General features: G+C 34.4%; 1 protein-coding gene across 3 annotated transcripts in view; it reads right to left on the bottom strand.

Annotated features, from left to right (window-relative positions):
• Positions 1-213: 213 nt before the first annotated feature.
• Positions 214-14,376, bottom strand: part of LOC131160379 (phototropin-2) — a 192,871-nt gene continuing 178,708 nt past the window's right edge. For all 3 annotated transcript variants that reach the window (XM_058116010.1, XM_058116011.1, XM_058116012.1), the window contains 3 exons: positions 14,064-14,176; positions 11,813-11,953; positions 214-811 (listed from right to left, as the gene is read on the bottom strand). In XM_058116010.1, the coding sequence (XP_057971993.1) occupies positions 707-811; positions 11,813-11,953; positions 14,064-14,176 (359 nt within the window). In that variant the 3' untranslated portion in view covers positions 214-706. The remainder of the gene's footprint in view (positions 812-11,812; positions 11,954-14,063; positions 14,177-14,376) is intronic.

The raw sequence follows: 14,376 nt of genomic DNA, 5'->3' as shown, positions 1-14,376 counted from the left end.
CTAGTCTTGCCTCCCTTAAAAGACCCTGTATCTAATCAAAAGGGTTTTTGTGTTCTTGAACATGCAACGGTGTTTCAGAATCTTCTAATGGATGGTGGGTTAGCTTCAGAGTCAATACCGTTGCTCACAACTCCTAAAGGATTGTGCATTTTAGGGCTGTGACTGGTGCACTTGGGGTTTAGGTCATGGGACTCCCATACAATGCTAAAAGTGTTGCATAAATAGAAGAACGTGGCAATTTATAAATATACATGTCAAATACATGACAATGAAACGTAACCAATAACAATTATGTCGACACTCTTGTTCGGTGCCACTCAGCATCTGTAATTTGCATAGTAAAAATAAGCATCAGACACTGCTTGATTTTTCTAAACACAACACTCTACTCGTTGAGTGTTTGACAACTATCAGAAATCCCCTAAAATGACATGCAGGGGGAAAAAAGTAAGTGAACAATAAAATTATAATCTCAGGAGCTTTTTTAACAGTTGTCAAAAATATAGGAGGTGATTGTCAGGTTCAGAAAAAGTTACTCCAACCAAGACGGATTGAACTGAAAAATTAGGACTACACATTTGCAGTTTTCTGCCTTGCAGGGGCCCTGTCCCACTACAAACATCTTAAGAGGGAAGAAGGCACTTAGAATGAGCAAAAAGCTAGACTATTTACATCTACTTCGCCATATTACTTGCCATTCAATCACCTAGAAGATTTCCATGGGCCGACCATCCTCATCTTCCCATTGTACATCTTTGGCCTTGGGATCTCTTCCAATTAATTGGAGAGGTGCATCTAATGCGGGTGCGCTCTGCATGCAGACAAGGAAAATGTCAATGTTGACTGTGACGCCGAGGTTTTAAAAAGAAACAGGGGAAAAAGAAACAAATACAATCGCATGACTCATTTTTGTATATCAATGCAATGCACATGATTCACTTTTGTTTATTATTTAAAAGTTATTACTATCTTATAATATAGATGCCTCAAATGCCTTTAAACACTCGCACATATAAACACCTAATAACTACAAAACCATTGGTACATGGATCATCAATGTGGCATCCTCTCTTTGGAATTTATTATAAGTTTATCACAACGTAAGTTTCTTTGTTTTGAATTTCTTTAAAACATATTAGTAAGTTTCCCGATATAAGCCTGTTTTGATAATTATAATAGGAAATAATTCTTTCAAAATAAATAAGTGGCAAGAAAAACCAACTTGTAATGCAGTTAATATTATAGTGTCAAGAGTTGGTCAAACAGTTAAATATTAAATGCATTAAGTTTTTCTTGCCACTAATTTATTTAGAAAGAACAGTTTCTGCAGTTAAAAAACATGCTTATATTATTATATTCTTGATGTGTACATCATATTGAATATCATTCCTTATGAGCAATATTTAATAGATATAATTGAAATCTAATGTAATCAACAATTAGCATTCGTCCCCAAAGATTTTATCTGTACTACTGATAAAGAGAAGCCCAGGATAGTCTGAGGAGATGACAGAAATTACAAACAGGGCTTCAAAGAAAAGAGATTGTTGATGAAATCAAGGAAAGAGAGGAAAAGCCCAAGGAAATGAGTGAGCTAGTGTCCAAACCCAAGCTTTGATCAGTTCAAGAAACTGCTTGAGAAGATGGTAATTGCTGAAAGTCAACAATCCCCTAGCGTTGAATTTAAGTTTGCAGACATGATTGGAAGTAAGAATTCAAAAGTTGAATTTATTATTCCAAGTAACTTTATTATTTCTAATAAACATGTCAACTGCCACAGGTCTAACATCCAGGGTCATTATATCTGGACTCTCAATAATAATCTAAAAACCTGCCTATGTTATTGGTTCATGATCTATTAAATGAACAAGCCAACAGTTCTGTGCATTATTACTGTGACAGTGAGGTTATGATTCTCAGTTTGATGTATGTGGGCTATATTCTGAAGAGAGGGCGACCCATCATTAGTTAGGTTCTCAAAGCCAAACTCTAAACCCAGCCTATGCTCGTCTATTATCTTGGGACTATTCACATCATGGCAGAACCAGACCACTTCTTCAGAAATTCTCTAGAAGCTTGCCTGACTGTGCTTACAGATTAGGATGAAAAGATCCCTTCAGCTTTCTGTGAAACCAACAGCATAAATTCACAACAGTCCTGACCCCACATGCACTGAATGCTTGTCATCAGCAGCTTCCTCTGATGCCATCATGTGCCAATTGCAGGCCAGGGCTCTATTGCCATACACTAGCACGTGTGAGGCATTTGAACCCTCTCTTTAAGTCTAAATCTAATGACGACAAGCAATAGGAGGTATGGATTCACAAGATGAATTGATTGTCACACTGATGTGGAATTCAATGGAAACCCCAGATTGCATGGACTTGTATGCGACTTGACGTGTGTAAGACTGTAAGGAGATCTAGGACTATGCCAAACCCCTATATCAGGGTTCAGACGAGTGGTTGTAAACTTGTAATGAGCTTTTGCAAAGGCATTTTTAAACAAAAAGATAATCAAATACAATGTTTTCATCCTATCGTGAAAACCTTGATTTGAAGCAAAATGAATATTACTTATTTAGTTTGATTATCACACATCAACTCCATCGGTTGTAAATGCTGAAACCCAAGCTCTTCCAACAATTCATAGGCAGTATGGGCAATGGATCTATTCTCAGACTCGGCGCTTGGTGTAACGAGCTAAGCTTGTTTAGGGCATTATGCTTGCCTGAGACCGCTTGTCTTGTGTGTTGGGGTTGGGTTTCCATCATGTAAATACTAGTGTAGGGTTATTTTCTGCTAGTAGTTTCTTTGTATGCCAAATAAGGCAGTATGACTCTGTTGGGCTTTTGTGGAGCCTAGTTGTGTTTTAATTTGGATGCCGACCCGATCCCTATTTAATTAGAGATTTCTATCCTAAGGCTTAGTCCATGGAGTGAAGGCTTGGGCCGTAAGAAACGGAACCCTAGGCGCAACATATAAAAGGATTGCTTTCGGGTGATTAGGGTTTGTGTAGTTGTACCTGCGAGCGAGCGAGAGGGAGAGCATTGTATCGCCGCACTCTCTGTGTTTTCTTCCTGATAATATTGAAATCCCTGCAACTCCGTGGACGTAGGCAAAATTGCCGAACCACGTAAATATTGTCTTGTGCGTGTGATTGATTTTTTCTTTGGCGTTATTTTCTCTATTTTGTTTCTCACAGGTATCGGGAATTTGTTGTTTATTCCCAACAGACTCCTCAGTCACTTTGATGTTTCCTAGTGCCAGGATGATATTTACACAAAAACCTCTTTAGAAGAGGGTGAGTGTTCATCAGTCTTGTAAAACTCATTAGCTATTGTTAACGTGTTTAGCCTACTTGCTCCCTCGCTAAACACACAATGTCAGCAGAGGTGTTGTTAATGAATTGCATTGCTTCAATGTTTACTGCTTGCTTGCCACTGCTTTCATGATTGCTTACTGTTTCCGTTGCCATTTGATTGAATGCTAATGAAAGTGTTTCATGGATGAATGTATGTAAACAATAAGTTGGCTAGTTAAGCAAGAGTGCTTTAGCTAGCGCTGCACGATCCTTTCACAAAGGTGTGAAAATAGTCGGCCTGTGACACTTGGCCATGCAACCAAAGTTTGCTTCTTAATCTCCCAAGACACCAAGTTGTCACCCACAAACACTCCATATCCAGTTACTGTCAATGGATGATCCAGTACAACTCTGTCAATGCAATCACGATACAATGCAGGTCTTAAATCTTTTTGGGCTAATGCTGTCCTGCTTGCTTGTCTCTTTTTTAACTGCACCCTTTTCATTGTTTTAGATTGCATTATACCTTATCAATTTTATTTCCCAACTTACCATTATTGCATGTTCCTCCATGCACACTTTGGGTGTGTTGCATTTGTTCAGATTTATTTTATGAGTTGCATAAACTATCTGGACAAGCTACAAAACTTTCTTCTTTTCATGATACTTCCATGCTCAAAAGGGTACAAATTCCATGCTTTTGCCACTAACAAGAACACTACCAGTGCAGATGTCATCTTTTTATGAAAACAAACCATATTGTTCTTCTAATGGATCCGAAATTGCTCTTGATGTATTATTGACTTCCGAATCTCTCCACTTCCCATTGTTGTGGATGATCCTCTCTCCTCCGTGACTTCTACCTATGGTCTTCCTAGTGATTATTTTCTTCCAAACCTTTACAGGTCTATCAATGTCAACAGAAAACAATGGAGATGGTACTGCTATTAGCTCCACCTACTAACCATCATTTGTTTCTTTTAAAGATCCACAACATGTTTGTGTACTCTGGCCTCTAATCTTGATCCTCCAATTGATCTTCCAAAGCCTAAAACAGTTGCACACAAGAGTGCTCTTGCTAATTTTCCTCCTATATATCCTTCCTTTACTTTTACCTTATCTTTTGTTCATAAGGAAGCCTTGAGTTATCCTTATTAGTTAAAAACCATGTGAGATGAAATGGAAGCTAATCAATCAGTTTGCCTCTTTGGTAAAGAGGTGGTTGGATGTATGTGGGTATATATAACAATATGCTGGCATAATTGAGAGGCTCAATCTTGGACTTGTGGCTACAGGCTACACTCAAACTAATGATGTTAACTACTTTGAAATGTTCACCTAGTTGTTTGATTACACTCAGCTGGAGTGTTTTTTTCTTTTCGATCTCTGTTGGAACAAATATTTACGTTGGATGCTCCACCAACTTGAAGTGAAGAATGTGTTTCTGTATGGTGACTTGGAGGAGGTCTATATGGAGCAACCACCTTTGTTGCTCAGAAGGAGTACATCTAGAAAGTATGTAGAATTCGAAGGCTATTTTTGGGTTGAAGGCTTAAAGCAGTATATCCCCGTACTTGGTTTGATAAGTTATGTGATTTTGCTATCTCCTTGGAAGAGCAACTAGCCGAGGTCTTCAATATATATCTTGGAATTGGATTCTTTCCATACATTTGTAGCAAGTCATGATCCCACATTGGACAGGTACTAATGAGATCTTGGTCATTAAGGATGGAGTTTGTCTTAATCTTGCAAGACACCCTTCATGGACAAAATTGTGAGAGCCATATGGGCCGAACAATACCTTAATGGAGTTGAGCTGAGATTGGATTTGGGCTAAGATGATCACATTGGTACCAAAGCCACCCCAGGGGTAAATACATGGGTCTGACATATAGGTGGGGCCTACATTGATGGCATATTAGACAATTTGATAGGGAGCCTATCATGATCCCACATTGAGCATGTGCTAGGGAGATCTTGGCCATATAAGGTGGATTAGGTCTAAGCTTTGTGAGGTGCCTGTTATAGGACAAAATGGCAAGGCCCAATAGGCCAAAAGGACAACAAATCATCGGAGTTAGGCCATGATTGGGTATGCGAAACATATGTGCTCTAGCTTGTGGGGGGAGTGTTAGGATGTTTAAGTAGAAATGTTTTGGTCAATAAAGAGGTTAACTATTAATTAATAATAGTAGGGAGGCTTATAACATTTTATTCATAAGGGTATTTTTGGAAATATAATAAGCATTTTATATAAGAGGGCCAACTCTCCCAATGGCAATCACTTTATTATCTTTCCTCATATTAACCTAGCTCTTCCCTTTCTTTTCTTCTTTTTAACCTAAGTAGCTATTGTTGTTATCATTATTGTTGTTGTTGTTGTTTATTAATTATTATTATTATTATTGATAACAATAATAATTATTATTATTCTTGATCATAATAATAATAATTAGTTGTTTATTATTATTAGCATAATTATCTCTTGAAGCTTGATATGCATTGTTGGTCCATAACCTAACAACTTAACTTTTAGGTGAAGTGATAAACTAACATTGTCATTATTATTATTGTTGTTGTTTATCATTACTATCATTGAGAGACAGACAGCTTGTATTCCAATATTTTTTAATTTCGAATTTAATAGTTTATTATTTAGTGAGGTTTATAATTTTCTGTCAAAAAAAACAACTTAGGAATGGAAATTTTGGTAAGAGGTGGTATCACCATTCCGTTGAATGGAGGAATTAACATTCTGGCAGGAATATGATGCACCTTCATTTTATGTAAACCAAATAATGGAATGGGAAATTGTTGAAATTCAGTCCAGCCCTGATTCCATGAAGCAAACATAGTGTAAATTCATACACCTCCCTGTGATGGGATTATGAAAAGATATGGAATATATCAAAAAATATTGGGGTCATCCCGACCAAAAAAATTCACAATAAGAGTGGAAAGATTATACAACCTTGGAAATGCATCACAAAGAGGAGCATCCCTTGTTTACAAGTCCCCCCCAAAACCTAATTCTACAACCATCCCCCACTAGTACTTGGAAATTTGTTTCTAGATTTCTCATATCCTTCTCCTTCAATTGAGGTACAAGATGGGATATGGTGTCTGTCCTTGTCTCTATTGTCATTTGTTTGTGATTATTCTACTGTATTAAGTTCTTCCTTGGCTTGGGGAGTATTGAGTTTTTGGCTTCATGGAGACTAATGATCGTATCTTCTTGTTGAATGCCCTTGATTCCTATTGTTTTTCAATGGGAAGTAATAGTAAGACGTGTGTATGCTTTGTGATCAGAATGGGGAGACTGTTGTGCGTTCTTACATTGTCCTTTTTTCGTGGGACATGGAACAGCTTATTTGGTGTCACTGGGGAGTATCAGGTTTGCTCTTTGTTATTGTGAACTATGTGTTACATTTTTCAAGGATTTGGTGAATCAGAGGAATGTTTGGTGGAGAAGTGCTGCATTTGAAGTGATTTTATGTATTTGCTTGAGGTGTAATGCAAGAATCTTCAAGGGTTTTGTAACTCGTGCTGACCAGATGTAGTAGCAGTGTGTTTTTGGCATCTCTTTGTTGTTCTGCTAATAGTTTCTCCAGAAGAGTTTCTTGTACTTGTATGAGGATTGGAGAGCGGCACTTCATTAGTTCTTGTCTTTTTTGCTTTTGTTTCTTTTACATGTGATTTTTTCTCCCTAGTGGAGGAGATTTTACTTCTATCAGAACCAAGATCTGGAGGAGCTTGACAGCTTCAAATTCTTGTGAAAATTTTGAAATTTCTTGAACCGTAAGCGTAGGAGCGAGCAAGATTTTAGGGGACTCTCTCCCTCTTAACTGACTTGTTTCAACGAGCATCACCATCAACTCTACTAGCAAGCATTTATAGTGGTGACTGCTCAACTCCTTTGCTGAATCTTGAATTTGATTTGAATAATTCTTGAAATCCCTCATTTATTTACATATCCATCAATTTAATTTTGGCATGAATTTTTGTTTTCACTCTCGGCGTTAAATTTCCATTGTTAAGGGGTACTTATTGCAGTATTTCACAACCGGTTGTCATCACAGTTATATTGGGGCATCCAACTTTATTTGAAATTGACTCTTAAAGGTTTCTTATGTCATGCCCAACGACTCTTTTTCTTGAAATCTAGATTTTTAAATTGGGTTCTTGTGGAGGTTATATTGGGGCATTGCTTGATTTTAGATTGAACAATTCATGCAATTCTTCATTGCTTAATTATTCTTCAATTGATTCTCGTTACCACCATCAATTTCCCAACGTCAAAGGGTATTTTCAGGCAGTTTTGTCTTTACCTTTTTAGTTTCAGCCACCAATGCGATATTCTTCTCTCTTGTTATTTCTTTTTTAATTACTAATATTAATTTTTTTTTTCAATAGTTGGTTAGTTGTGGTGATTTTTGTGTTTAGGCTTTGCAGGCTTAATATATGCATTTGTGTGTGTGTGCGTGCGCGTGTTTTTTTGTGTGTGTGTGTTTCCATTTGAAAGTCTTGGAATATAACAAATTTTTGCAAAAAGTACTACTGCATGGTTTTTAGTCTAGCTTGGATTCACACCCAAAATTGTATTTCTTTACTGCATTGTGTTTGTGTGTGGTTTTTACTAGTTGTAGGGAATGACTTAGAAAATTGTATATGTGAATAAGTTTGCTTTAAAAGAAAAAAAAAACTCAAATGTGTACTTCGCCTGTGTAACACAAATTCTTTGTACGCACAACCGGTTCCAAGCCCGGATAAAGGAGCAAGGTCGTGTTAGGTAGTTGATAGTCAACGTGAAACTTGGTCAGATCTTATTATTATGAATTCTTACTAAATTCACCTAAATCAAGGGAATAGACCGAGTCGGTATAAAAGGGAGAGGGTTAATAAGTTAGCACAAGAAACTAAGATAAGATTGGCAACTTGAAATATAGGGACTCTTATGGGAAAAAGTATGAAAATAGTAGAAATAATATTTAGAAGGAAAATCAACTTAATCTGCCTTCAAGAGATGAAATGGGTAGGAGAGAAAGCTAGAGAAATTGAAAACTCAAGACTTAAAACTTTGGTACACTGGTAGAGAGAAACATAAAACGGGGTGGGTATTATTTTGGATAGAGACCTAAAAAATAATGTAGATGTTAAAAGAATAGGGGATAGGATAATTAAAATTAGGATATTTTAGGCCTGGAGATAGTGTATGTCATTAGTATGTATGCTCCCCTAATCGGCTTAACAAAAAATCTGAAGAGATAATTTTGGGAAGATATGGATAGTATTTTACAAGGGATACCAATGACTGAAAAGCCATTCATAGGAGTTGATTTGAGCAGTCACATTGGCAAGAATAATATAGGACATGAGAGGATACATGGCGGTCATGGATATGGAGATAAAAATGAGGCCGGTGATATAATCTTAGACTTGGCCATGTCTTACAATTTAGTTATATTAAATACTTGCTTTATAAAAAGAGAAGAACAAATTTCTTTTTAACTAAGAACGGGGATTGTCTATCTTGTAAGGCTTGTAAAGTTATTCCAAGTGAAAGTTTGGCTACACAACATAGAATCTTAGTATTAGATATGCATATAAAAAAATAGAAGAGAAGAAGTAGCATAAATTAACACAAGAGGACTAGATGGTGGAACTTGAAGGGAGATAATATAGTAAAATTCAAAGATAAAATGAACAAAGAGTGTGATTGACAGTAGGGGATAAGATTAATGCAAATACTATTTTAAATAAAATGACAAATTTTATCGTAAGGATAACAAAAGAAATTTTAGGTGAGTCCAAAGGAAGATACTTGGGTAGTAAAGAAAGTTGGTGGTGGGATGAATATGTGTAAAAAACCGTTAAGACAAAAAGAAATTGATTTAAAATATGGCAAAATTGTAGAAAAATAGAAAATCTTGAACAATATAAAGAAGCGAGAAAAAATGCAATATTAATGAAGCTAAATATAGAGCTTATGGCACTTTATATATTAAACTAGATACAAAAAAAGGAGAAAAAGACATTTATAGACTTGCTAGAGCTAGAGAAAGAAAATGCAAAGATTTAGGTGATGTAAAATGTATAACGGACAAGAATGATAATGTCTTCATTAGAGATGAATACTTAAAAGATAGGTGGCAAAGATACTTTGATAAGTTATTTAATGAAAACCAAAATAAAAAATTGAACTTGGAAGTGATAAATGAAGATAAGATTAAAAATAAGAGATTTATTCGCAATATTAGATTCCTTGAAGTTAAGATGACATTAAAAAATATGAAAAATGGGAAATCTAGAGGACTGGATAAAATACCAATTGAAGTTTGGAAATGTTTAGGGTATAAAAGGAATTATTTGGTTAACTAATCTATTCAATAATATTATAAAAACCAAGAAAATGCCAAAAGAATGGAGAAGTATGTTAGTAACTTTGTATAAAAATAAAGGCGATATTCAAAACTATAATAACTATTGTGGAATTAAGATTATGAGTCACACGATAAAATTATGGGAAAGGGTAATTGAACATAAAATAAGATTATAAATGAAGATTAGAATAAGATTAGAAATGAAAATTTCAGAAAATCAATTTGGTTTTATGCTTGGGAGATCAACAATAGAGCTATTTATCTTTTAAGAAGTTTAATGGAAAAGTTTAAGGAAAAGAAGAAGGATTTGCATACGGTTTTCATTGATCTAGAGAAACCTTATGATAAAGTACCTAGGGAAGTGCTTTGGTGGGTATTAGGAAAGAAGGGAGTTTGCAGTAGATATACAGAGGTCATTAAGGATATGTACGATAGAGGAATGACTAGTGTTAGGATTGTAGGAGGAGATTCTAGAGAATTTCCAATCACAATAGGTGCACATCAAGGCTCTACTTTGAGTCCTTATCTTTTTACTTTAGTAATTAATGAAATTACTAGGAATATCCATAATGAGATCCCTAGGTGTATGTCGTTTGCAGATGATATCATGTTAATTGATGATAGTAGGACTGGAGTGGAGTCTAAACTAGAATTTTAGAGAGTCACATTAGAGTCTAAAGGATTTAGGCTAAGTAGGAATAAGACAGAATATATGACATGTAATTTTAGTAAGTTAAGGAGTAGCAAAAGAAAGAAGATTAAACTGGGTAATCAAGATATTAATAACACTGATAGATTTAGATATCTTGGATCTATTATGCAAGGTGAAGGGAAAATTGAAGAAGATGTAGTACATAGAATTAAGACAAGTTGGGTAAAATGGAGTGCGTTAGGAGTGTTGTGTGATTCTAGAATACCCTTAAAATTAAAAGGAAAGTTTTATAAGATGGCTATAAGGCCATCTATGTTTTATGGTTTAGAATGCTGGACAACTAAGAAACAACATGTACAAAAAATGAAAGTTGCTGAGATGCACATGTTAAGGCGGATGAGTGGTTTAACATTAAAAGATAAATTAAGAAATGAACATATACAGAATAATTTAGGCATAGCACCAATTGAAAACAAGATAAGGGAAGGGCAACTTGGATGGTTTGATAATTTGAAACAAGGCCTAGTAGAGCACCTATGAGAATAAGTGAGTTAGTTATGATTTTTGGCATGAAAAGGGGTAATGGTAGACCTAAAATTACATGGAATAAAGTAGTAAGAAATGATTTAATAATCCTTAATCTAATAAAGGAAAATGCTCTGGATGGGTGAATTGATAGAGAAGGATTCATGTAGCCGACCCACCTAGTGGGACTTGAGGCTTGTTGTTGTTGTTGTAGTGGAGGAGATTTTACTCTCCTTCATATTATTTCTTTTCTTCTCTTAAAATAATTCTTTGTTTATCCCAATAAAGAAAATGATGCAATCAGCAAAGCCCTCGGCCATATTTCAATATCTGAACATAGAACCAGGATGCCACACCATTTTATCCTATCAGCACCATAAAACTGTCCTCAATGGAGTTGAGAGGAGTCAAACTAGCACACTACTTTTGAATCCAAAGTAGAGTTTACTTGAACCCCAGATACTCTAAGGGGCTATGAATACGACACAAGAAGTTGAAGACTGCAGCACCATTTTGAATTCAACAATACAAGAGAGCACAGAATTTGATTATAAATAAGAAGAAAGCACTCAGAAATATCAAGAAAATTAAAAAAGAAAATAGAAAAATGCTAATGGGTCTCGGAAAAGTTTTCTCAATCCCAATGTCCTTATGATATTGGCTATGGTTGAAAATAATACTCGTCTATATTGAGGTAACAGTGGAAGATATTGGCATATAGACAGATGTTTAATTCTGTGATGCAGGCAGATAAATAGAGATGCATGCAAGAGCATTCCAGACATTATGTCTGAGTCCCATCGGCCATCACTCAAAGACATTTAAATGACATACCCTTGAGTTCTAAAACTCATGGCTGGAAGGAATATTTCATGTGCATGTTTGTACATAAAAATGAAATATAAAGGGGGTATATACATGCGAAAAGAAGAGCTGTTTTGTATGGTCCTACCATGCAGCGGATTAGAGGCCAGTTAATTCCACGGAAAAAAGGGTGTTGTTTGATTTCATTAGCACCACTACTTGATCCCAAACGACATGTAGGGTCCCTATTCAACAATGCATGAATCAATTGCCTGGCAGCAAGAGTTACCTGCAATATTCAAGCAAAGATACAAAATAAATGATAGCATAAAATGCATGACACTTAAATAATTGCCATTGGAAACATGTATTTCATGATACACAATCAAGGTCATAATTTTCAATTTCGACTAAAATTTCGAAGTTCCAAAAGCACGGAAATTTTGATTTCAATTTCGATGTCAATTTTGATTTCAATTTGGAAAAAAACAACGGAAATTGGTAGTAAAACATGGAATTCTTTTACGAAACTTCAGAAACACTTAATAGATGTAATAATGTAAGTTTTAGGACTAATATATTGTAAATTAAATACATCTAAGTTGTACGTGAGGTGCTATAGTTATAATATAATATGTGTATTAAACATATTAGGTTAATATTAATGAAATTCATAAATCAATTAAATATTATTTTTTATACATATAAAGGTAATTTAGACATTAATGGTTAAATAAAATGTTGTTGAAATTTTAGTCTTTCTTGTAATTTAAAAGCCCTTGTAATAATTTTTTGTTTCAATGAAAAGGAAAAGATAAATTAAGCTAAATCTCACATTTGAATTCTAAGGATAGTTAAAAATTCAGCAAGTTCCGCTAAAATTTCGAGATTTTGATAGATTTAAGATGATTCGTTGAAATTTCAACAGAAATTATGCAAGACGGAAATCAAGTGCCATTTTAATTTCAAGGGATGGAAAGCGAACATTTCAATAATAATTTTGATAATTTCATGGACCATGTATACAATATATCTTGAAGGATTTCTCCAGTGCAAATAAAGCCTTTAGCAAGGCAGAACAATAAATCATGATGTAATTTCTTATTCTAGGAGCACAATTAGATGCATAAGCTGATGATAACAATGTAAATCCTTGAAAATGATGGAAAACTGTCTCCATACCTTTTGGATGCCATTGCCCAGGATTGTAAGGTGGTTATACCAGATTTTTACAATGGGATTTAAGATATAGAAATGATAACTCTTGAAATTCAAATTTAGGTGTACCCATCACTTGGAACTTCCTTATTCTTCTAATAAATGATTTCACCTCTAAGCAGTCAAAGATTTAAAAGAAAGTCAAGCATCTCAGTTGCAAATGTTCTGATTTCAATTTTTTTTTCAATTCATAATTTTTCCCACACCTTTGACTTGACTGTAGTCTTGCTATTGTGAACATGTAAATGAGCTATGCACAAGGTCTTAAATTTTGATTTTGACTCAAACTTCAAAGCTCCAAAAGTACAGAAATTTTGATGGAAATTTCGACTACGATTTGAAAAAATAATGGAAATTAATAGTAAAACATGGAATTCTTTTATAAAACTTTTGAAATAGTTAATAGACATAATAATTTAAGTTTTAGGACTAATATGGAATTCTGTAAATGAGGTGGAAAAGTTGTGATATAATATGTGTATCGAACATATTTATAAGATAATGTGCACTAAACATATTCTCAGTTAATACAAATGAAATTCATAAATCATTTAAATATTATTTATTATACAAATATTGATAATTTAGACATGAATGGTTAGATAAAATGTTGTTGTAAGTTTATTTTTTCATATAATTTCAGTAGCCCTCATTATAATCTTTTTGTTTCAATAAAAAATAAAACAAATTAAGAGAGGAATTTCACTTCGCTCCTAAATCTCTCATTTGAATTCCAAGGAAATTTCATTTTATAGTTAAAATTTTGACAAGTTTCGCTATAGTTTTGAGATTTTGATAAATTTGGGATGATTCATTGAAATTTTGACGGAAATTATGTAAAATAGAAATTGACTGCCATTTCAATTTTGAGGGTGACAGAAATCGGAAATTTCGATGAAAATTTCAACAATTTTATGGAAATTTAAAACCATGGTTATGCATTAGAGAAAGAACATAAGATGGTAATATTCAATGTAAACAACAGTTAAGTTGATTGTGACAGTATCTAATAGTAATCCCCAAACAAGAATATTTTCATTTTTTGCCAGCAATTAATAATGCTCATTAATTGAGCAGGTATCAACTTATGGGGAAAATAAAGATTATCCATTTAATGAAAAGGGTTTTCTTTCCCTGTGATACAACAGAAAGATAAACCAATTAAAAATCGGAAAATTTACCGGAATACTAGTTGGAAAGGTGAGATCTTTATGCAAGATGTTTGCAAATGTCTTCTGCCTGTTCTTTCCCCTAAAAGGTGTGCGGCCATACAGCATCTCGAACAACAATATACCTGAATTTCAAATTTTCAAGGAATATTACGGCACAAAAGACCAAGATAGCTAAATTAAACAGAATATTCTCTAGGAAGCATGAGAAAAATAACTTTTTAGTCATCAAAATAAACCAAGTGGATTAGTTTCATTTCCTTGACTAGACAAATCCAGTAGCAGTGTGAAAGAAATCATCCATGATAAGAAGATAATGAAACAT

The sequence above is a fragment of the Malania oleifera genome, chromosome 7, assembly GCF_029873635.1.
Source record: "Malania oleifera isolate guangnan ecotype guangnan chromosome 7, ASM2987363v1, whole genome shotgun sequence".
NCBI classification, from domain to species: domain Eukaryota; kingdom Viridiplantae; phylum Streptophyta; class Magnoliopsida; order Santalales; family Ximeniaceae; genus Malania; species Malania oleifera.
The sequence above is the reverse complement of the archived record's forward strand: the minus strand, read 5'-3'. Positions and strand labels throughout refer to the sequence as shown.